General features: G+C 36.0%; 1 protein-coding gene across 1 annotated transcript in view; it reads left to right on the forward strand.

Annotated features, from left to right (window-relative positions):
* The first annotated feature begins 3,343 nt into the window (after nt 1–3,343).
* The window catches only part of dsb (scavenger receptor class B member debris buster), a 134,819-nt gene continuing 112,976 nt past the window's right edge, over nt 3,344–25,186 (forward strand). The window contains exon 1 of the mRNA XM_081728164.1: nt 3,344–3,974. Within this exon, the coding sequence (XP_081584290.1) occupies nt 3,818–3,974 (157 nt within the window). The 5' untranslated portion in view covers nt 3,344–3,817. The remainder of the gene's footprint in view (nt 3,975–25,186) is intronic.

Consider the following 25,186-nt stretch of genomic DNA (forward strand, 5'->3'; position numbering starts at 1 on the left):
GCTTACCTTTTTTTTCTATGAAAAGTCTGGCAACCCTAGTGCGCAGTATAGATAATGAGAAATAGTCCGAAATAATTATAAACTGTAAAGCATTAATTTATGTCCAACTATAATATTGCCCGAAGATGAGATGTATATTAATGGATAGACCACATCAAGTTGAATAACATGACATACTTGCGAGTAAATTCTTATAATTAGTTTTTAAGGGAAAAAACTTATTTTTATGACCCTAAAACATATATCGTAAGTTCCTAATAATAATAATAGTAATTGATAGTTCTTATTCTGCGGAAATAGATAGTTTATTTATTTATGTACTATCGTTAACTATCAGATTATTATCTATTGTTTTTTTCCTAACGGTGACACACATACCCCTAACGATGACGCCCTTACTACTTGTAATAACAATAATAATGTGAATAAATGTAAATACTCGTACTTTTGTTCTAGTGCAAACAAATAAAAGTGAAATTAAGGATAAAATAAAAAAAATAGAGTAGTGATTAGAAACAAAACATACGTTACTGCTGCGTATAAAATCCTCTTTTTCATTATCACATTAAAATCGAAAAACATATAAGTAAAAATTTATGAAAACTTAGTTCTGTCTATGATATTGTGTGGATGTACGATACTAATGTATTTAACTTTGTTCCTTCGTACTCTCGTGGGAGACTCGGGTTCGGCTCCCGGTGGGAGCTTATGTGGTTTGGATTCTACGTTAATCAGTAGATCCTCTTCTGGTGTAGCCTCGTTGTTGAAAGAGACGCTAAAACAAAAATCAAGACAATCCTTCGTACTCTCCAAACATAGTACCACTGTGACGTATCTTTATTTTTTTATGTTTTCTACTATTTTGAAATTATTTGTTATGAGAATCTACTGCCAATAATTTTAAAAATCTATTCGAATACCCATGTTCATTAGAGTGCTTTATATATACACACAGTATAGAGTAGTTGCATCAATCTTATGGCTATATTATTAGAATAGGTATCTGCAGCGTGGGAGATCTGAGTTCATTATTTGTGGGTGTGTTTCGAATTCTACGTTAAACTGCTGCTGACAAGAGACATTAAATTCCGAACCAACCAATCAATTTGTATTGAAATTTCTCATTCTGGCACTGATTGGAATACTGGCAAACAATAGAGAAGAGAAAAGTAAGACATAATCTATAATCATGCATATTCAAAGTTACAAACTTTGTATTTTGTTATTATTATCGTGTAAGAATATTTCCTGAAGTTGTGTCATATATATTAATAACGCCTTGGAATAATCATAGTGTGAGCACCTTTGTGGCCGAGCAGTTATCGCATGCGCCTTTGGTGTGGAAGACCCAGGTTCAATTCCCGGCAGGAGCTCATGTGGTTCGGATTCCACGTTAATCAGTAGGTCCACGTCTCATATAGCCTCGCTACTGAACAGGACATTGAACTCAACTCAATAACAACATAATCATAGTGTCCCAATCCCAGAAAGATCTAACAAAAAATATTTGCGCCCTCAGTATAGACAATTATATGACCAAGACCTGTTTCCTTTGGGTAGAGAATAAAAGGAAATTTAATTTACATCTATTAAAGTTTGTTCTAATGACTACGAACTTTACAATGCTATCTTTTAGCCTTTCCGGGCTGGAGCTTCCTCACTTCTCCACTTGTTACGTCACTGTATACAAACAAATGACGAATTAATACCTGCGGATTAATCCTGATTATGGGCCAATAAATGGTGGTAATGGATTTTTAAACACTGTTTACTGCATTCAGCAAAATTACTGTGACGCAATCGTTCGAAACACACATTAAATCTTCTATATACTCAAAATGGAAGTTTATATAGCCTGCGACTGCCTTAGATCAAAAGGTTAACGTTGGTCAAGGTCTCTATTAAAACTGGAGTTCCCACATGGCTATATAGTTAACATTAGTGTCTTCAGTGAAGGAAATCCAGGTTATATTCCCGGTGGAAGCAAGCGTAGTTTCTATTCTACTCTAAGCTTAGAAGTCCACATTTCAAAGAGTTTTGGTATTGAGAAAGATGATTAAACTCCAAACCATCAAGGATGGGGGGGGGGGGGCAAGGGCGCCGATTTCGTTGTAAATTTGGGGAAGGCCCATTCAGATGCAAAAGGTATATATATATATATGAAGATTTTAAGACAATTGCACTCAAATTATGCCAAATATTGTATATTCATAAATACAATAGAGGGCCCACATGAGCTTTGGGGGGCCCGGGCCCCTTCAGGATCGGCGCCTTTGGGGGAGGGATGCGACATGGTGGGTGAGTAGTAGAGAGCTTACGTTTGCTGCGAGAGGTCCTGATGACCTCTCAAGGCATATGAGTTTATATTGGACATCATGTCCTTGAGTTTTCTAGAGGTTCTCCCGTTTCCTCCAACATTATCATTCTACTAGTTATTTCACAATTATTCACTTTCATTAGACATCAGTCTCATTTAGCCTATTAGGACGTAAAAACCTGAAATTACACTTCATTTCATTCTGAAACATCATATCAATCTCTGTTGAAATTATTCCATACTAGTACAGAATAGCAAAAAACATTAAAGAAGAGGGTAAGTCAGAACGCAAATAACCTAAGTTTCAATCAAGTGAGATGTAGGAGATGTTATCAATTTCGTATAGTAATAGATATACCGACCCTTAGGTTTTCTTCACAGAGCAGGAAAGGAGTTTATTAAGAAAAGATAATATCGATTATTTATCTATTCGTAAGCAAACGAAATGATTGCAGGTGAGATAAGAAGATGTATGCGAAAAATTGTGAGAAAAAACTCCAATTCAAGTGCAGAAGCTCCTGGTAGGGTCATCCCAGCTGAAGTAGGTCGCTGAGTTTTGAACCCAGATATTCTTCTTGAGATCTGCAGATATTATTTATGAACTACCCGTAAGGTATTCGTGTGATGTCAGAAACTGTTGAAATCAGTTTTTTTATTATATTCATATGATATTTCGCAAACAATATGACAAACGACAATAAAAGATAGTGCCGTACATTGCCTTTTCCTCTTTGAGTGACGTGAAAAGTTTTTGATGATTTTTTAGTGACATATAGCATGTCTAAGTTCAATTATTCACGTGACAAAGAAATGACGGTAAGTAAATGCAAGATAGAAGATTAAAAAAATACATATGAGATGTAAAAAATTAAGCCTTTTCTCGGATTATTCTGTACAGAAGGTCAACACAGAGCCTCCTCATGGTCGCAGCACAACCATCAGCTGGGAGAAACCCGATGACGACTTTACGTCACTCTTCGCTGCGCCAATAAGAGATCTGTTTTCATCTCCCCCCTCAACAGGCAGTATATACCTATACGTAATGGTGGCCGGCATTCAAATCCCGCGTATTGCTCAGTACACACGCATATAATCATACTCCACGCGCGCGCTTTGCAAAAAGAAAAAAGTTGTTGTTTTTTGGAGAGAAGGTGGTGAGTGTCCCAGATGCTTAAGAGAAACTCCAGCGGTAATCAGTGTGCTGTTCGCCGTTGTGTCCAATGGTGCTGTTAACAAGGTGGACGTTGAACGCTTAAGACAAGCACGTGCAGATTTTTTTTTTTTTTTAACCGTGTTGTTTGTTGGTGTTTTACGCTGATTTTTGGTGTTTGGATGCACAATACTCACACAACATACACATGTACGGAGGAACCAAAACAAGGATATATTAATTTTTTTCAGTGTGCAAACCAAAACGCGTGTGCTGTGATTATTATTTGTTTTTTAATTATTTTATTATAATTATTCGTCTGTATTATCGTGTGGAATTTTAATACCAAAATGGGCCTGCAGAAAAATTACCTAAAAGTTGGACAATCTGCTAAAAATCGACTGTTTGGTGTTTCTCCCTTTCGGACTCCAAGTAGGGGAGGAAATATTGATGGTGATAGGACGCCACTTCAGATGCTTATATCGGAAGAGGGCAAAGTTAGTCATGGTAAGTAAAATGCGCCGGTGATTTCAATGCTAGAATAGACCAGTATCTTATTTAACAGACTTTAAGAAGCGGTTAGAACAGGAGCTGTATAATACTTCTGTGTTGTCTTGTAAATGTTGCAGTTTTCTTTATTAAAGATACATATAAGGGACTTCTTAGGGGACACGACTCAGCGATAAACTCTTACGAGAGATCTATGGTTCGATACCAAATGTGAGTTTATTGCGGATAATATCGTGGTTATGAATGTTTCATAGGATTTTTCGGCTTCATCTCACTTTGTCTATTCCATCAACTGTTTTTACATCTGGAACCAATATTTGTTACTAAGTCTTCCTTAGTCTACAGAGCGTAATTGTAGGACGTTAAATTTACGATTTAATTTTGTGTTATTACTCCAATGAACTCCAATCGTAATAAAAGTCCGTGTCAATTAGACAACATCCTACCGGAATTTAACCAGAGTTCACATGTCCTTACAATTTTATCACCACATCAGTTCTCTCGTGACAATTTCTTGTTCCTAAAATAAAAATAAAACTCCGAAAATTATTTACTAGATTTTCTTTAGGCAGGGAGCTGTTAAAGATGATGCTTTAGTGACACCACTCGTAGGGTATTGGTTGTCACTGATGCTCTCGCCTTTGGTGCGAGCGGTCCCGGGTTTCATCTCCTGTGAGGACACTCAGTCGAGAAGATGTAATTTTTTTTTAGGACATCCATTCTGAGCTTTCCTCATTCACATCACAAAGGAATAATTCCTCTCAATGAGTCCAGGCCACTTCCTTTCCAATTCCCCGGATAATGTGGTCGCTAAGGGACGTCATCCCTCATACTTGAAGGGTTAACATGCCCATAGCTGCCGCGAACTCAGAAACCTAATCCCTATTTCAAATAATATTAGTAAATATTACTACGCGTTAAATCTTTTAGGTTTTTCATCAGGTGAGGATATTTTATAAATTTTGATTTTTTAATAATACGGTACCAAATGTATATTTTTGTCTAAACTTGAATTCTAAAAAAAATGATGGTAAGCGGTTAGCGTACGCGCTCTTGGCGTGGGAGAGCCGAGTTCGATTGCCGGTAGGAGCTTATGTGGTTCAGATTCCACGTTAGTCTGTAGTTCCACGTCTCATATAGCCTCACTGCTAAACTGGACGTTAAACTCAAAATCACCTCACCTCCAGAAAAATGAGGTACCAAGTATCTTAACCAGTAATGGAGTTTATCATACTGATTTAATTTTTATCATTTGCTTAATTAAATGTTAGCATTTTCGCCAAATAGTCGAAATGTCGTAGGTTCGAATCCGCGACTATACTTCTATTTTTATCTGGGCTTTTCTGTAGTACCAAGTGAATTTCAGCATATACGTTTTTACTGACATCTTTCGAAAACTCTAGTGGTCGTTCGTATATATACATCTGAAACTGTGTAATAATAATAATAGATATAATAAATTCTTAATACTTTTAACAACAGTTAACAGTTTTGTCTTTTATTATATTCCCACTATATTGTAAGAGTTTAATGAAACTAATTTTGGAAGAGAGTTCCCTCGTGGCTAAGTGGTTAGCGTACACACCCTTTGCGTGGAAGATCGAGCTCCATTCCCGGCTGAAGCTCATGTAGTTTGAATCCCACGTTAATCAATAGGTCCATATGTCATATATAGCATCGCTTCTGAAAGGACACTAGAATCAAAATCAGATTAGATCATAATTTTGGAAGAAATAGCTTGAACTTTTAATTTGAAGCATTTCTAGATTTTCATGTGTTGACATTGCTGAAAGTCGAGAAAAAATTAGTAGTACTTCGAATGTTAGAAATCTAAGCCTACGGACATATCGGGTATGGATTTTGCTACTTACCATTACTCCCACCAGCTTTGTAATATCAAAATTTATAACAGTTCTATAAAATATACTTATATTTCTCTTTGATAAAAAAAAAACTAGCAAGAAAAATTATATCATATTACGACATTAGATAAAACAATTATTCCATTCAAAAATAAAGTGATCTAGTATGCAACTCAGTTTTGGGATTTAGAATTTTCATGTATTCCAGCTATTTTTGAGTAATGCTAAGAGTTAATCTATCTTAATAATGATTCTTATGAATCCCAGCCATTGATCGGATATTTTCTTTCGATTTGGAAGTGCACCTTCTTGGCCATGTAGTTAACGCGCTTGCTTTCATTATGTGTAGTCGCGGGGTCGATTCTCGGTCACAAGAGCTTCCCTCGGATACTCAAATAAAATAGTAGTTCCCTCAGATACTCGAAGAAAGTAGTAATTTGGATTAGACTTCAAACAGTAGGTCCTCTCTTGTATAGCCTCTTTGTTGGAAACGGATATAAAACTTTAATAATTCGATCTATCTGAAAATGAAAGTGCATTGTATACATTAAACAAAATCCAACCATAGAGATACGACGAAAATATCCATACAAGTTAATAATGGAAGTGTACAAGTTTGCTAACCGGAAAGTCAATAATTATTTCAAAGTTTTTTACTTGTATTGACCATCACTCTTATTACTGTGAATGTGAGATATGGAACTACCAATTTCTTTTTTAAAATCATCATTTTAATTATACGAATTTATATAACGAACAAATTATATCTTGGTCTAACTGAATATTTTGTGGCTACCTAACGATAATCCTAGTTAAACTGATGTAGGGTTTTGGTGGGATTGCATTTTGTCGATCAACTGTCCGAGATTTACAGCCATAGATTACGAAATCTAGTGTATTTCTTATGTTACTAGCTATAGGTTAATGCTGTTTATTTAAGAGTGTGCATGACAGATTCTTGCTGTTCCCCTAATGGATAAAAATTAAACAGCTTTAACTATTATCAGAGCTTCTTCTTGGTTATATGGTTAGCGTAGTGCATTCGGTACGCAAGACTCAAGTTCGATTCCAGGTGGGAGCTCATTATTCGAATCCCACGTTAAACTGTGTAGGTCCATATCTCATATAGTCTCCGTGCTGACAACAGACGCTAAGCTTCAATCAACTTAACTATTATCAGTGTTGGGTTTATGTGGAGAAACAACTTAAGTTCTATCGGCAATTAGAGTTCATGTAGATTTGAGTCTCGCACATAGCCTTGATGGCAAAAAGAATATTAAAATCTGGAATCTCAAATATTCCAGTGTGATAGATTGAGAAAGAACCGTATTTAAAAATCGGTGTTCGTGTTCTGAGCCGAAAAAAGATGGCGCCTCTTAAGAGAAGGCTCATGGGTAAAATTCAGTTTTATCTTTATGAATTAATAGGATAGCTTATTTAACACATTATTTCTTGCACACAAGAATTAGTACACTACAACATTTTCTTTTCTTAGCGTGTAGAAAAATAATCTTTTTTTACCTGAAGACCTGCCACTGGTTCAAAATATATCTTCCCTCTTCATAAAGAAATACTTCATCACATTAATGGTACTCCTGTGTTGGTGATGACATAAATTCTTTTTCTTGATTTGGAACTGTGTAAGTACTCTTTATTATTACAACTTGGGTTTTGTTTAAAACAAGGAAGGAAGTGAGCATCACATATTGCACGCCAAAAGACAACACTTTAATAACTCTTGTTTGTGGCTGGCACATGGCTAGATATTGAGTAATGTTTTCATCTCGCACGGAATTAGATACCGTAAGTCTTCTAAGAAGTGGCGCTTCCATAGAGTGTAACTACTTGAAGGTATTTTCTGTAAACATTGAGATTGGATTTCTCTTACGTTAGAAAGAGAGCTGTCGCCTCCCACCCTGTAAAGACGTGTAGCTGGAGGTAATAAGAGAAAAGAAAAAAAAGAAGTCCATTATTAAATAATCACTTATAAGAAAGAACGTGAGAAAAACGTAATAGTTCTCGAAGTTACAAGAAAAAAATTGTGACTGCAGTGACAATAACAGTACGACCTACCTACATTTTATTTTTATTTTTCCCCCTTTCTTCTTGAAGTGGAGCAAGCAACACACACACACACACACACAGAGTTATGTATTACATACTGTTATACTACGTAACTTTCTCTCTCACTCTTGCTATGGCCACTGGTATGATGTGATGTGTGGTCACTTTTCGCTTCTTGAAATCAGAAATGATCTTTCTCTTAACTTGGGCAGGATCTCTCTCGCTGTTGCATGACAAACTGGCAATGCGAGTCAAGAGTTTATTGTGGGTGGTGAAATAAGTGGATGAGGTTGATAAAAGAATTCAATCCATAATGGGACAGAATGAGTAGTACTTTTGTAATAACGTTATTTTAATGAAACGAATGAAATCTCTCAGCTTAACGTTCGTTAGGCTAAAGGAGATGGGCGATTAAGGCAAGTGAATGATGCAAGAATTGGTGGAATGAGATTTATGGGAAGAAACGGGAGTACCTCGAGAAAATCTACGCACACGATGTTGTCCATTACAAACTTGCTTGGACGGGGATCGAACCAGGAACCTTACAAACCAAAGGTAAGTGATGTACTATTCAGCGACCAAAAGCATTGTTGGCAATCAAAATGCAGTCAGGAAATTCTACACCTCTCTTCCCCCTGAGATTCATATGCGTCCCGTTTTTTTTACAAGTTAGAATTCTGGTCACCATAAGTGCAGCAATAGCAAGCCCTCTAGCTACCAGACTATGAAGTATTATTATTATTATTATTATTATTATTATTTCATATTCAACATTAATATTGAAAACGAGCAGTGGCGTAGCAGCTGCCCCCGCAACCCCCGCAGTGCGGGGAGGCCCAAGCTATAGGGGACCCCGAAGTCTTGCGATAATAAAGATTTAAAGAAGTAGAACCTCAACCTTCCTTCTATCGGCTTTACAACTAGGGCCCCTTCTCTATACTTTGCTAAGGGAAGGGGGGCGCAAAAGTGTGCTACGACACTGAAAACGAGATAGAATTTCCAGATTTTTTTTTTTTTTCAAAAAATACAGTTGAAATTTTTAACTATGTAACTTCCGTATCTCAATTTTAAAACTAGTCGAAAATTCAAACCCTGTAAATTTGAAAAATATATCGCTTGCAGATATTTAGTAATTTATTAGATTTGAGTAGTCATATTAGTAAATTTAAAAGACTAGTTGATCGACGACTAATGAAAATAGTTATTCTGTACCATTATATATTTCTCGTTACACAATCTATTAACGAACGTGTTTTACTTCTACGCTAGACAGTTGTGCACTGTAGTAGCACTAGTATCTATTGTTGCGTCTAAGAATCTATTTAGAAATTTATTGTGTAAGAAAATGTAACATTACTTGAGGCTCTTTTTTTAATCGGGGCCGCGATGGCTCAGTGGTAGAGAGTTCACCTCTGGTGCATGGCGTGGGTTTTCCCGGGGCTCTCTCGTTCCCTCCTACTTTCTTCATTCCACCATTTCATTCATTTCTCATAATCACCGTCTCCTTTATCTTAGCCGGCATAATCGTAGGACGTAAAATTTAAAGATTTCATTTCATTTTTCTTTATTAATCAAACTTATTGTATGGAGCTCTCCCTGCTGGTCTAGAGTTAGCTCGCACGCCTTTAGTGCACGAGACATCAGATTCAATCGAGGTTAAGGGATCCGGCGACAATAATAATGAATGAAAAAATGGAATGAAGGAGGTAGGAGGAAACGGAATAATCCCGAAAAAGCATACACGGTTTCTGTCCACCACGAAGTTCACTTTGCAAGAACTGGGATATCAAACCAAGGACTCCACGCACCTGAGGTGAACCCTGTACCACTAAGCCACTGCGGCCTAATAAGTATTATACAGTGGTTCAGGTCCCACGTTCAGCTGTAGGTATGGTCCTATAAAGCCTAGCTGCTGATAAAGAATTCATATACAAATCAATCAATTCCATTATTATAAATTTCTAGTCACTTTCAGTGTGTAGTTGCAGCTATATAGATTGTACCTGGTAATTTAATTAAAATTAAATTATTTAAGTACTCCTATAAACGACATAAACACCGTAATTCTAATCAAATTAAGTCGTAAAATGAAATTAAATCTTTAAGTTTTACGTCCCACGGTTATGCCGGTTAGGCTAAAGGAGACGGTGATGAGAAATGAATGAAATATTGGAATGAAGAAAGTGGTAGGAAACGGGAGAACCCCGAGAAAACCCACGAGCACGGTGTTTGCCCACTACAAAGTCCACACGGCGCGAGCTGGGATTTAACCAGGGACCCCAAGCACCGGAGGTGAACGCTCTACCACTGAGCCACAGTGCCCCCTAAATTAACTCGTAATTCAACACTACTCCCAGGCCAGGATGACTAGGCGTAGGGATGCACGGTGGACAAAAACAAGAAGGCGAGCTCATTTGTGGCTAAGCGGTTAGCGTACGCGCCTTTGGCGTGGGAGCTCATATGGTTAGGATTCCACGTTAATCGGTAGGTTCACGTCTCATATAGCCTCGCTGCTGCACGGGACGTTAAACTCAAAACAACTCAACAATAAAGAAGGCGAAAAGTATAACAACAATAAAAAGTCCAAGTTAACGCTCTCCAAGTAATAATTCCCTTAACGGGTATATCGGTTTCAAACATCAGTGGTTGAAGTCTAGTAGAATTTTAACGTTGTACGCTACTTCTAGTAGACAGTTTCGTAGAGGAGAATATGTAACGCTGTTGTACTGGCGCGCAGCAATGCTCCTGCGCATGAGAGTCTCACAACACCACATAACGATACCAAATTTCATGTAAAATTTATACAAAAATCTTGAAACAAAGTTATGCATAATATATTTCTCTTTAATTTTCTAATGTGTCAAAATTTTGTAGGGTGTGTGGCGAACACCTTTCGGCCCAGAGGCGGCAAAGCATTAAATCCGGCCCGGATTATCCCTAAAGAGTTAACGAATTAGAGATAAATTGCTATCGTTCTGCTAAAACACAATAAATGGATATATAAATGATATCTAGCAAAATAAAATTAAATGTAGATGTTGTTCCTTAGAGCCTACTTTATTCAGTTTGCACAGTATCAACTATGAACCCCAGTGTGCACTTGGGTATTAATCCAGTGTAGTAAAATATATTACTTTCTGAGCTATTATGATATTTGTAACATTATTTACTCGGCCCAAATTCTATCACTTTACTGAGTACGGAGTGATAACTACGGGCAATGTTCACATATCAATAATAATCTCAACAATTGAGAAAGTGCAATGACTGTATGAATATCGATGTTATACTGTGACCGTACTCAGACGAACGACCCATTCGTAACATTGAGAACTTGGCCTCGGTCTACGGTTAAATGTTCTAGCTAACACTGCGTGTGTTGTGCATAGCTGTCCTTGTTAATTATAAGTCTTAATAGTTCCTTATAGCAAGATACAAGTGCATTTTCCAGGGTATTATGCTGTCTTAGACTTAAGAAAATTACTTCTTCGGAAGGAAAAAAACAATTCTAAAGGTCATCACAATGTTTTCTTCTGTAAGGTTACATTTGACAGTATATAACAATTTATCGGTGTTCGTAGTAATGATCTAATCAAAGTGTGGTAAATGTAGAATTGACAGTGTGGCTTTTTTTTTTTTTTTTACCACTTGCTACCAGACACTCTTGCTACTGGGTATATTATTTGTTTGTTTGTTTAGATTGTGTTTAGAAAAGCTTTTTGTCAAACTTAACCTGGAGGTATATTAGTACTGCGTTCCGTCCGTGAAGTTTGTTAAAAAGGCTAAATAATACTCTTGAAAACGTTGAAACCTGGTCGAAATACCCGTTCTTCGCACGGGGAGAAAAATCAGTAACGTTGCCTTTTAGCATCCTCATCTCGTCAAACCATCCATACCAATGAGGGTTGAATTTGCTCATCTCAACGACTTCAAAGACTATAAATTCAAAAATAATATCGGTCATTTTTAAAAATTATTTTTACATGTCATCCTTTCCAATCAGCTACAGGTGTCTAACCCCCCACGGTATTTTTCTAGGTTGTAAGTAATACGCAATAACACAATAGTGGGAGCTCGTTCGTGGTTAAGCGGTTAGCGTACGAAACTTTGGCGTGGGAGACCCGGGTTCAATTCCCGGCGGGAGCTCATGTGGTTCGGATTCCACGTTAATCAGTAGATCCCGTCTCATATAGCCTCGCTGCTGAAAAGGACGTTAAAGTCAAACTCAACTCAATACAACAGTAAAGTATGAGTACAAAGTTTGTGAAGTTTTGCTCTAGCCGTTCCAGTTATAACGCCTTGTAAGACCTTCACCTATGAGAGATGACGTCCCTCGGAGATTACACTGCCTGGGGAAATTGAGAAGGAAGCGGCGTGGGACCTTTATGTTAGGTACCTCCCCGGGCATTTGCTTAGTGTGAATGAGGAAAACTCAGGATAAACTTCACTGAGGGTGGCTGGTCTGAAAAGGCTTTTACATATTTTCGGCTGAGTATCGCCACCTCACTGGGAATCACGTTGGTTCGGATTCTACTTTGTGAATAGCCCCAGTACTTAAAACGAATGGTAAATTTCAACAAACTGTTAATGATATTTAAGATACTATATATTTATATTCCTATAAGCGGTAAGACAAACTGCGGAATCCGAACTAAGGACTAGAGACTGTACATTAGATGGGATCATAAGCCGTGAGAATTCTAAAGGTAGTCTGACGTTATACGGAAGAGTGTGTAGGAGGTCAGACAATTCCATCAGTCACTTTTCTGGCGACTATTCTGGAACCAAACATCACTATGCTGATCTCGTGTGTTTGTTTCAAACTCCTCTATTGACATTCGTTTGTATTTGGCATCTGTAGATGCACAGGTTTTATTTACTGGATTCTTAGTTCAAATATTTTTTTATTGCTCTAGTGCAATTTTATCTTTTAAGAAAAATGTGTACTAAATATCGCTTCAATTCAGATTGGAAGGAGTTTTATGGCTAAAATAGTTAACACTTCGTAATTTATGCAAAATATGCCGATTCGATCGATGGTGAGAGGATTTAAGTAGATTCGAATATGCTGAAAACGGAACGTTAAGCCTTAAACTAGATAACACTAAAAATGTATATGAATAGCTTCAATTGAAACTTTCCGTTCACCCTTTAAGATGAGGGACGCATAACTACCTAGTATTCTATCATAATTAAAGTTTTGTTTAATCCAAAAGTTTCTACAACTTATTTCAATTAAGTGGTAAATGATGGAGCCGCGGTGGCTCAGTGACAGAGCGTTCACCTCTGGTGCATGGGGTCTTTGGTTCGATCACAGCTCGCGCCAAGTGAACTGTGTGGTGGACAAAAACCGTGTATGGGGGTTTTCTCGAGGTTCTCCCGTTCCCTCCCACTTTCTTCATTTCACCATTTACTTCATTTCTCATTATTATCGTCTCCTTTAGCCTAGCAGACATAACCGCGGACGTAAAGCTTAGATTTAGTTTCATTTCAAGTGGTAAATGATGTTTCAATTAATGAGTCCCTATTAATTATCGAACTTTCTTCTTATTCGTATGATTATTTGTTTTTAAGTGTAATAATCGCTCGCTCCCGAGTTCAATTCCTGATGGGAACACTGTCAAAAAAAAAGTGTAAAAGCGTTTTCAGACCAGTTATCCTGAGTGAGGTTTCCCTGAGTTTTCCTCATTCACACCATGCGAATGGCGGTATGGTACCTAACACACAGGTCCCAGGCCACTTCTTTCCTTCCCCTTTCCTCGGATAGCGTGATCGTCGAGAGACAATATCCCTTCATACGTGATGGGCTAATATGCCTATAGATACCGAGAGAACAGAAATCTAATTCCTAACCCATTCATTAGCATCATCACAATCTCCCTTTCCAAAAGAGAAACACCTCTTGGGAAGTAAAATAAACCATACATAAGATTTTTTTTAAGGTTTTATTTTGTTAAAAGGAAAAAGCAGAAGCACAAAGCAAGACGCTTTTCATTTTTCTTAAAACTTCTCTTTTGGTCTTCCTCTGCAAATTAAAACCTTGAACTTGATGTTGCACAACTGTGCAATCACCCTGTATAATAATCATATAGCTACTAGTATTCATTGTCCAATGTTCATTGTCCTCAATGTCAGTGACTGCGGAAAGGAATTACATAGGATTTTCCACTTCCCTTATCAATCATGTTTCAAGATCACAAATGCTCATTTTCCAAACAGAATTTCCAGTTCCGTTCATGAAAGATATTTTACCCCAAAGACTCCAATTTATTTTCTTCGTCATATAACATACATTTTTTTTATTTTAAATAGGTAGTATATAATATTGTAGTCTTGACCTCATTGCGCTGTTACGAAGTACAGAAGTATTAGGAGAGAGAGAGAAAAAAAGTTTTGACCAGTGAACAAGCGTAGGAGAATAAGTAAGGGGAAAAAACTGGTCAAAGACACAGCACGCACACGTTTTCGCGTGTCAAGGTGATCCTGTATGCAAAATAAAGATACCTAAACGTTTCTCGATCTGATCGAATTATAGCAGTAAACAGATCATTTATATTTATTTATTTATCGATCACCTCCCGTTAAAAGAAATTCTATATTGTTTATACCTTTATTACACTGTATAAGCAACTACTTTTATAATATAATCAAGTTTTGATGAAGGTGGTGTCATTGGGACCATTTTAAATAAATCTACCCACACTTACAAATTTTTTTTTAAATAACTATTCCAATTACCAGTAAAGGTTCTATAGATTACCTTGTTATAGTTAAACTCGGCACATAAAATATGATAGACTTTTATATTCTATCGTGCTAGGCCAAAAGACCAGGGTTCAAGATATCTTCCCAAAAGAAGTAGAGGACAATGTTAAAATCCAAATCTAAATTGAGTGCATACGGACACTATTTGTTAAAGGACGTCCTTTGCAGAATATTGATATATAATATCAATTTAATTTGTTAGCTTCGGACAGTTTGCCCCAATTTCAGGGGTGCAATCTCCCACCCGAAAATGGGGGGCGCGGTGGCTCAGTGGTAGAGCGTTCACCTCCGGTACTTGGGGTCCCTGGTTCGATCCCAGCTCGTGCCGTGTGGACTTTGTGGTGGACAAACACCGTGTTCGTGGGTTTTCTCGGGGTTCTCCCGTTTCCTCCCACTTTCTTCATTTCACTCATCTCTCATTATCACAGTCTCCTTTAGCCTAACCGGCATAACCGTGGGACGTTAAACTTAAAGATTTCATTTCATTTTTTCCCACCCGAAAATATGCCTGGAAGAAACAATGCCTCGAGGGGGTGTCTTATTTTCGAATTTGGGACACACACAGTGGCTCAGTGGTAGTTCGTGGTGTCCCTAATTCGATTCCTAGTCAAGTAAGTTTGTGGTGGACATCATCTTGTCCGCGGCATTTTCTCAGGCATTTACTCCCGTTTCCTCCCACTAATTCTTCTATCATCATTCACTTTCTTCATTCATCGTTTCCTTTACTCAAATGGGCATAAGCGTGGGACGTTAAACTGAAAATTTTCATTTAATTTTTAGTTTCGAATTTGGCAATAAAAAAAATTAATATCAACAAAATACAGAAAACTTATCAATATATCGCAAAACATCAAAATACCAAAAATCGGAATATTTTAAACCTTCAAATACCAAAATATCGTAGATCAAGAAAGGAAATGGTGAAATTAAACAAGCTCTTCCTCTGAGATAAGATGTGTCGAAATGAAATAATAAATTAGTGGGATTAGCCCATCTACAGAGAGCTAGGAAAAATATCCTTTAAATATTGTCAACGATTAAAAGATGGAGTCTATAGAGTTCATTAATCAAGCACTACTTTGTCTTAAAAGAATAGCTGTAAATTTGTATTTTTCTGTAAATTTGGGGAGGAGGCATTCAGATGCAGAAGGTATATATATGAAGAAGACTTCATGACAAATTCATGACATATATATGAATACTTTAAGACAAATTGCACTCAAATTATGTCAAGTATTGTATATTCATAAATACAACAGGGGGTCCCCACATGAGCTTTGGGGGGGGGCAGGCCCCCTTGACGCCCCAGGATCAGCGCCCTTGGCTGGAGATCACAATTAATCAATATAAAGACGGTATGAATAAAGAACTTCAAGAAGAAATATTTGTGGATGTTTTATTGCACAGAGCCCAAAAATACAATTCCTTTTTGGTCGGCCACACTTCAAGCTGAAACCACTAAAAGACATTGCCCTTGCAGAATAATATTTAAAAATATATAGTTAATGAATGACAAAAAAATAAAAAAAAAACTAATGCGATTGATTGGTAATATCACATTTTGATAAATAAAAAAAGTGCTAGCAAAGAAATTCAGTATTTTTGTTATAATAAAGTATAATATACTGTTAAAAATTGTTAATTTTATTTATATTTACGCCTTTTGTCAGTAGTGAGGCTAAATAAGACGAGACCTAACTTGTAGAAGTGGTTTCTGAAAATTGCAGTGCGTTTGATGCTCTCTAACCTTGCACTGAATCCGGAACCTTATTCACCTAAGGCTCACGCGCTAGCCGTTAAACCAGGGAGGATTATAATGTTCTAGTTGTGAACCAAAAATAGATTGAAATTCTGATAAATTTTCAATGAAAAATAGTTACAAAAACAGGCCGAAATTTTTTGGTTGATTGGTAACTGTCACTGAAAAGAAACAATATATTTTCTTGAACACGATAAAAATTTTTTGCTAGCAACTGTCATTTAAAAAATATATTTTCGCTAACAGGAAGAAATGCTTTTACTTCGTGACTGTATGAAGATATTTAGCAATGACACTTGAGAGAGAGGAGGGGCGGGAAGGGAATTAAATAGTCCATTTATACATAATTTTCTTTTCTCATGATTCAACTCAAGCGAATCGCTTCAATATGAGAGTAATTTAGGTATGGAACTTCAGTCAATTCACATAATCCAACTGAAGCGAATCATTTCTGTGAATATAAATCACATATTATTGTTACTGACAATCATGTATTCCTGAATACAGATATAAGTTGTGATCTGTGCACTGTAAATAATGAGTACCAAGGGATAAAAAAAATATTAATATATATGAACTTACAACATCTCATGAGTTTCATTGCATTAAAAAAGAGCTGAGTCAAAACACACAAGTTAATTATGTTGGTGAGAAATAGAGTAACATTTTTCATATGGGAGAGTCTCAAAAATTTTTGTTTGCTTAAATGATTAGGATTGTAAGCAATTCTAGTATACACCGTCAGTTTCCCAGGAAAGGAGGAGAGAAATAATTAATCTTTTTCACAAAATTTAAACAGTAAATTACACAAGAACTTGGATCCATAACAAAGGTCATTATGTTATGTAAAACATATGCATATCCAACGAGACTCGATTCCCGGTATGTTCGGGTCAATTCATTTTTGACAAAATAAAGTGCGGTCTTTTATTTCGAAATTAAACATTGAGTACATTATTGGTATTAGATTTCCTTGCACTAATCTCTATATTATATAGTTATCAAAATTGTTTGAGTAGTATGTTCTGCATGTCCTCCCAGCTTTCCCTTGATGTACTTCTGGATGTAGAACAGTAAGTGACGAATTAATGCGTTCAATAGTTTAATTTCTAGGGCTGCAGCTACCTTATGGCAGAACGCTCACCTCTATCGCGTGAGGTCACTGGTTTGATCGCAGCTCCCATCAGGTGAACATGATAAAACCATGTGCGTGGGTTTTATCGGGGTTCTCCCATTTCCTTCCACTTTAATCATTCCACCAATTCTTCCATCATCATTCACTTGTTTTCATCATTGTCTCCCTTAGCCTAAAGGGGCTAATCGTTGGACGGTAAACTGAAAGATTTCATTTCACTTTATTTGCCTGATGTTTGGATTTATTATATATCTTTTCAGCCTGGAGATTATATGAGACTTGGGTCAACAATTTAATGCAGAACTAAACATTGTACTCTGACCAGGAGTCACACAATACCATAACAAATGAATCATGTTATAGGAAATCATAGTTTAATAAAACCACTTGCGTAACATAGTAATACACTGTCTTCCAAATAATAATTTTATTAAAGGTTTCATTCCAAATATGCGCGCCGACTACGTGGGGTGCTCCAGGGCTCCAGCGCCCACACAAATAATCTTGTGGGTGCGGCGCACCCACAAAATTTTTAGTTTGGACCCTTGTTTGTACCCATTTCTCTTGCGTTTAAGTCAGCCGTGTTACCGACTGAGCTAAGGCAGCCCCAACTTATCCTTATAGTACCGGTATATTTTACTTTATCACAGCACAGCCCTTTATGACAGAGTTCATAGAAGATTTTAACTAAAAATAAATCAATCAAATATCAAGACTTCCCTGAAAACATATAGGCTAACACGTCTCACTATTGATATGCACCTACAGAACTTTCGGAAAGTGGGCGCCGTTGATTCCAAAATCCATTGATTCTTGAGAACTTTACAATATCTAGTGTCTAGCGATCAAAATTACTACCTTCTATAAGCACGTAGTGAGTTTTGTGGTTACGTTGACACCGTGACAGACGTCGCTTCTGTTACGTGTAGTTGTTCAGTTAAGCAATAATAATAGTTACGACTATGCGGTAATATCAGTCGTTTTTAATGTTTCGTCTGCGAGACACGTTTTTCCTGAATCTTTTCTAGTTGCTCATGGTCATTAATCCTTGCAAGTCAATGAAATATCTGTACTTAAGATTACAATGGATATGCTGGCTGGTTAATTAAATTATGCACGCACATGCGTACACAATAATCAAACATGTTGAAACTGATTTTTCGGTTGACGTTGCATAGCGTAATGCAATTAAGTCGTTAGTAGTTGCGATACATCGATTTTGTGCATTACTAACAAGGAATCTAGTTGGAATCTTTTGTATAGTGCATTCTTATTATGACATGAGCTACTTTACATGGTACTTCCAAAAGCTTATCTCATATAAGAATTATAGTCAAAATTAAAAGCCCTTTTTAAGACCTTTCTAATTTACTGTATAGTATTAACGTATATAAGGGCAAAAGATGTCCAAAGATCACATACCAATCGGTAGATCGATGACCAAAATGCGATGAGCAAATGCGATGATGTCAATTACGATGAGTAAAATGACATGGATATGGGTGTGTATCTTCATGACTAGTTTCCAATAAAATCGATTCTTTTAATTTGTAAACCTAAAATTTCACGCTGTAGAATAACCCTGCCACTTTTTAAGACGAAACTATTACTGAAGTATTTTCCATCAAAATTTTTTCATTATGCCACTAGCAAGACGACGAACACACTATGGATATTAGCCTAAAATGATATTTTTGTTTTACGTCCAACGCATATTCTGTGTAAGACTAATGGAGACGGTGATAATGAGAAATGAACGAAATGGGTGGAATAAAGAAACTTGAAGGAAACGGGAAAACCTTGAGAAAACCCACACACAAGATGTTTGTCCACCACAAAGCTCACGTGGTGAGAGCCGTGATCGAATCAGGGACACTCACATGCACCAGAGGTGAACGCTATACCACTGAACTACCGCGGCTCCTATCATTGACTCTTAAACATAGGTTGTTCTTTAATTATAATGTTGCCCAAACAATAGACATACATCAAACATGGTGCTAAAAGAAAGTGTTGTTTGTTGGCAAATATATTACCAAATTTTATCAGCAGTTTTTATTCTGCTGGAACAGTTTATTTCTTGATTTTTGCATTTGTATGTGAGAAAAATAAGTTTAACAAGTAAATTGTTCTTCGTCTCCTAACTGTGACACTCAGTCCTAAGAGTGACATACATAATATTTAAAGTTTATTTCTTATTTCCTGTAATCATCTGTCATTAGCGAGTCTTAATTCAGAACTTTGGTAAAATTAGGGGGGGGAATAATGTCCTTAAAGAATTTCCCCATAACTATTCTGTTGCCGGGGTATCTATTCTCTAGTCTTATAAGCCGCATAACAAGATGTAACGCTGATTGCATACAGGTAAGGCGTTTTTTAAACCGCCATCTAGAAATGTGCATATATTTTCACATACATTTTGATTTCCCTCTCCTTTCCCCGCAAATTCGCTGTAGCTGAAAATCGAATAAACTATGCAATTATAGTGATCGCAAGAGTCGTGACTAGTGTGACTTAGATCTACCAATTTCCTCATCCAGTTGAATGCCAGGATGTGTCGCAGTCATCAATCCCCATTCACGAAATTTTGCCATTGTCGTCTCTCGCGTTATATGGAGAACATCTACTGAGGCTGCAATGTTATCGGATTGCTGCTAAGTTCCGTTTGGTTTATTATTATTATTATTATTATTATTATTATTATTATTATTATTATTATTATTATTATTATTATTACATATTTTTATTACATATTTTTATTATTGTCCTGGGGCGGGAATCGAACCAGGTACCCCACGCACCAGAACTAACCGCTCTAACACTGAGCCATCGTGTCTCCTACGTGTGATTTAGGATTCGACATTGTGGTAACAAATTTATTTAATTGTATTTTATGCTCCGATGTTCCAATTTCCGTTATAACGTTTAAAATATTGATTTATTTACGCGCACGCTTGAGAGTTTCGTAACTCTTACTCTAATATGGATATTAAAAAGCAGTTGGTGTAAATATCGGCTCGGAGGCTCGCCCAATCAACATGAAGGAAGGATTTAAGTACTTTTTTTTTTTAATTGAAGACAATTTTACAGCCTGTAATATCCGAGTTCGTAATAATAACTTCAAAAGAAAATCTCTATAAGACTCTTCTGTTTTAAATCACAGTAAAAAAAGAAAGAAAAAAAAGCAAACTAAGTGTTAATAATTACCGAGAAATAATCTAATTATTCAAGATTCCCTTCTAAGCCGGAAGGATATGACGAGAAAATGGTTAATTCCTTATCCCCCCCCCCCATTGATTAGTAAGTGTTACTTTCATCTTCAAAGTTTGCAAAAGCAAATGCCTCATATAATCTATATTATAAAAGAGAACGTACAAATCCTTTGTTCCCTCATCACGCTAATACGGCTGAACCAATTTCTTTTATTTTTGGGGGGTTATTAGGATTTGGACCCTAGATGGTTTTTATCATATCACTTTAATTTTTAATTACCAGTGTCTTGAGATAATTGACCATTCAAGTGTTCATACGTACAAATCCTTTGTTATTAGTTCATCATAGGTAAAAATAAACGTATTTATATGCAACCCGCATGACCGTGTCACTCGGCGGGTTAACATAAATGACAGGCGCTATAATGTTAACATTTACTGCAATTTGAAAGCGAAAAAGTAAAAATTATCTAAGTAACAAAGTTTATTGCGTTCCGGGGTGACCGCAGCGAAGCGGGGCGGGTTAACATAAATGACAGGCGATATAATGTTAAGATTTACTGCAATCTTCTATGGTTTTTATCATATCACTTGAAAGCGAAAAAGTAAAAATTATCTAAGTAACAACGTTTATTGCGTTCCGGGGTGACCGCAGCGAAGCGGGGTGAACGCTGCTAGTTTATACATAAAGTAGCAAATACTGAGAATTGCAGCTTGCATCTCGTATGCATAAGTATGTACACCCATGTCCAAAATAATTGTCGCATATCTATAACTGTCTTCTTGTAAGAATATAATTTAATAACGATTTTGCAGGGCACTTTTAACACTGATACTATGTGTATAATCGGGAAATGTATATTTATGGTAGATTTCATAGGAAAAGAATTATAACTACGAAAATTAGAATGAGTAAAACAAAATGTTGCTAAACGAACAAGAGAGTTTTATTTTCCTTTCATTTTTCTTATTTACTGCTCTATTGACATGAAATTTGTCACATACATGTCTTTGCTAATTATACAGATACTAACATTATAAGAAATACCGGATGAATTCATTATCAAATTATACTCCTACAACATATTTATAGACATGCGACAATAATTTTGGACATGAGTGTACCTTACACTACTGAACTCCGAACGTGGCATTCTTAAAAGCCTGGAATATTCTTTGTTACATAAATCTGTGATGATGATGCAGATGGTGTTGTAGTAGTCGTGCAAAGCCACTGACAGCACAGCAAGAAGAATCCATGTCAAGAGTTCAGCAAGATCCATAAAGAACTGAAGAGCAAACGGGGAAGAAGGGGATTTAAAAAAAAAAAAAAGTGTGGGTATTTTAAAGATATTATAACACAAACCACGTTTTCTTAGGTTTGTTGTAACGTAAAAGAAATAAATATATATAAAAAGAAAGAAAAAGGGAGGCAAGATTTCCAACGAAAGAAGTCGACAAGTGAAAGTTGATTCGGAATGTCTTCAAGGCAGTTAGTTGCAGCTGTCTGATTCATCTTTGCAAAAGGGAAACAGCAACAATAATATCTGTTCTTTTTGTTTCTTCATATTAGGTATTTATTTCCAGATAGTGAAAAAAAAAAAAAATATTAAACTACTTAAATGTGAAATATTGTTAGCTACGGTTATACGTATGAAAAAAAAAGTAACTTTAAAAAATAGATCATTTACTGGTAACTTCAAGATTTTTTAAATAGTTTTTTTTTCATTGAATCTTTGTTTCTCAAGAATGACACAATTCCATAATTACACAATATATATATACTCGTGTATACTTATGTATGCTAGTGTTATGTATGTCTTCGCAGAAAACATGAGTCACGGGTACGTTGACATGGTACCTATGTTTTGAAACTAAATCTATTAGTTAACTATAGGGAAGAGGGGGGGGAGAAGAACCAAGTTTTCTCTTGTATACTCTGCAGAACCTGAGCAGATTTGAAAATAGAAAGGACCACATTTTTGCATTGCTAAACAACTATGTTAAAGCTTCTGGTACTGGAGTATAGGCTAAATCCAATTCAGGGAAGTAGCTATCTTAATCTAAGGTTAGGAGAACGTGTTACGTATTTGCCAAATCTGAATTAAAAATTATGAACTCGCTAGAGTTCATTAAACTTACAAAGTGCAATTAATTAAGTAAAGACTAATTTACATAAATTTGACTGTTTTATACCGAAATGAAGGGGACAAGATGTTGAACGACAGGGACCTCATCTCTGGTGTGAGTGCTCTCTGGTTTGAGATGATGTGATGGGGAATGTCATAACGGTATGTGCACCCGCCCAAATGCATCGAATTCAGGACCTAGTAATGATCCGGAACCCATGTTAATAGTAGTCACGTTTTACATAACCTCGCTGTTTTATAAGGACTCTAAATGAAAATTTGCGGCCACAGTTACTACATCTACTATTAAGAGTAATAATGGCTCAATGGTATAGACTCTCTTCTATGATGCAAGAGGTTTGATCCAAGGTCATGTGAGCTTGTGGTGGACAAAAAGGTATTCATGGGTTTTCTCTGAGTTCTCCTTCCTACATTATCATTCCGCTGACTTTAATATGATCATTCATTTTCATTAATCATCTGTCTCCATTAGCCATGGGATGTTAGGACTAAGCTAGAATTTTCACTCCTCCTCCTACTACTACTACTACCTCTACTAACACTACTACTACTGATACTACTTCTACTACTACTACTACTACTACCTCTATCACCTACTACTACTACTACTACTACTAATAATAATAATAATAATAATAATAATAATAATAAATTTTTGACAAGCTTTTGCGCTCAATAATAGGAATGTCGAAAGTTTATTTTTTTATTAGCCATCATGTACATAGAAATGATGGCAGCTGGTGACACACTTTTGTACGCAAATATAATCTAATGATGTTAGCATTAATCATAAGTATTAACTATATACCACTTTGATAGAAAGAAGCATCTTGTTTCTTTTTATTCGTATAGTAGGTAACTTCTCTATTGCTGAAAGAGAAATTTAACAATATTGCATTGTAAATAGAAACTGTTTATTTTCCTGTTACAAAATTCCTTGTTATGTCCAAGTACAGTGTATTAGCTGTTCTTCTTTGCTTAGTAAATATCTGTACTTGCATGTCACTGCTCAGCATTTTATGTCACTTTCTATATAGATAGATAGTATTTTTAAGAAGATAATATACATACAACGTTGTAAAAAAAAATGTAAAGTTGCTTTATATTACATGGTAAATTTACATAAGTTTATGCAATGCTTATGTGACGTTGACGGAAGATTATTTTTTTTGTTTCTTGAACCAACTTCAGAAGATGTCTTTAGTTAGTTTTGTTGTCTTTCCATTATCTTTTGTAAAATTCTTTCCAAATCTTTACTATGTGTGATATAAGATAGATTAGATTAAATTCCCGCTGGGGGCTCATGTGGTTAGGATCCCACGTTAAACTATAGGTCCGTGTCTCATATAATCTCAGTGGTGAGCAAGAAACTAAACTTTGTCAACCAACCAATTTACTGTTGATAATTTTCATTAAAATATCGAACTGTTGGCAAACATCCCGACATTAAATCGTTGCTAAATTACAGTAAATCATTGACAAAATTAAGATTCCATTAATATGGCTCTGTGTAATATAAGAAATATCATTGGTATCGTTAAAATAACCGATATTTAATAGTCGCTATTTTAAATGATTAATTTGAGTTTATTATCGCAGTAAAAGTAGCTATATCTCGTTACAGACGATATAGCAACATAGTTGACAGTAGTTCTTTGTAATTTAACGGTAGAAATGTTAAATTTTATCAAGATTAATTGTAATTTTACTGGAATTGTTACACATTATGTGAAATCTATTTTGATTACTATGTTTGACCGTTAAATTCTAGAACAATTTTTAGCATCAAAATTTATACTGGAGGAATTGACTCGCTCATCCACTTAACACAAAAGATATGTTAATATTTATATTGCTCTAATTTTAACCTTTAAAAAAAATATTTTCAATCTACTAACGAGACAACTATGGTCGTTTAGATTTTTTTTAAAAAAGAAAAACTTTTTTGGCAGTATATCAGATCACATAATGTGAGTTATATACATGTGATCGACAATAAGGAACTTCCTGAAAGAACTGCTATATTAGTTCACACTATTTTGAAGGAACCATACGAGGGCCAACAAGGGATGGTCTCTGACGTTTCTTACCACATGCGAAGGGACAATGCAGCCCTTACTTTGGTATTAGTGTTACCAACCACGGTCACTTTGTTTTACCCCATTAATTAAATTACCACTATTGATACACCGAAAAAAGCCTCCAGACGTGAGTAGTGACAACATCACTGCGAGCTGTCAGAGACCTTCTCTTGCTGGCTCC

The sequence above is a fragment of the Thermobia domestica genome, chromosome 10, assembly GCF_964235325.1.
Source record: "Thermobia domestica chromosome 10, izTheDome1.hap1.1, whole genome shotgun sequence".
In the NCBI taxonomy this organism is placed as follows: domain Eukaryota; kingdom Metazoa; phylum Arthropoda; class Insecta; order Zygentoma; family Lepismatidae; genus Thermobia; species Thermobia domestica.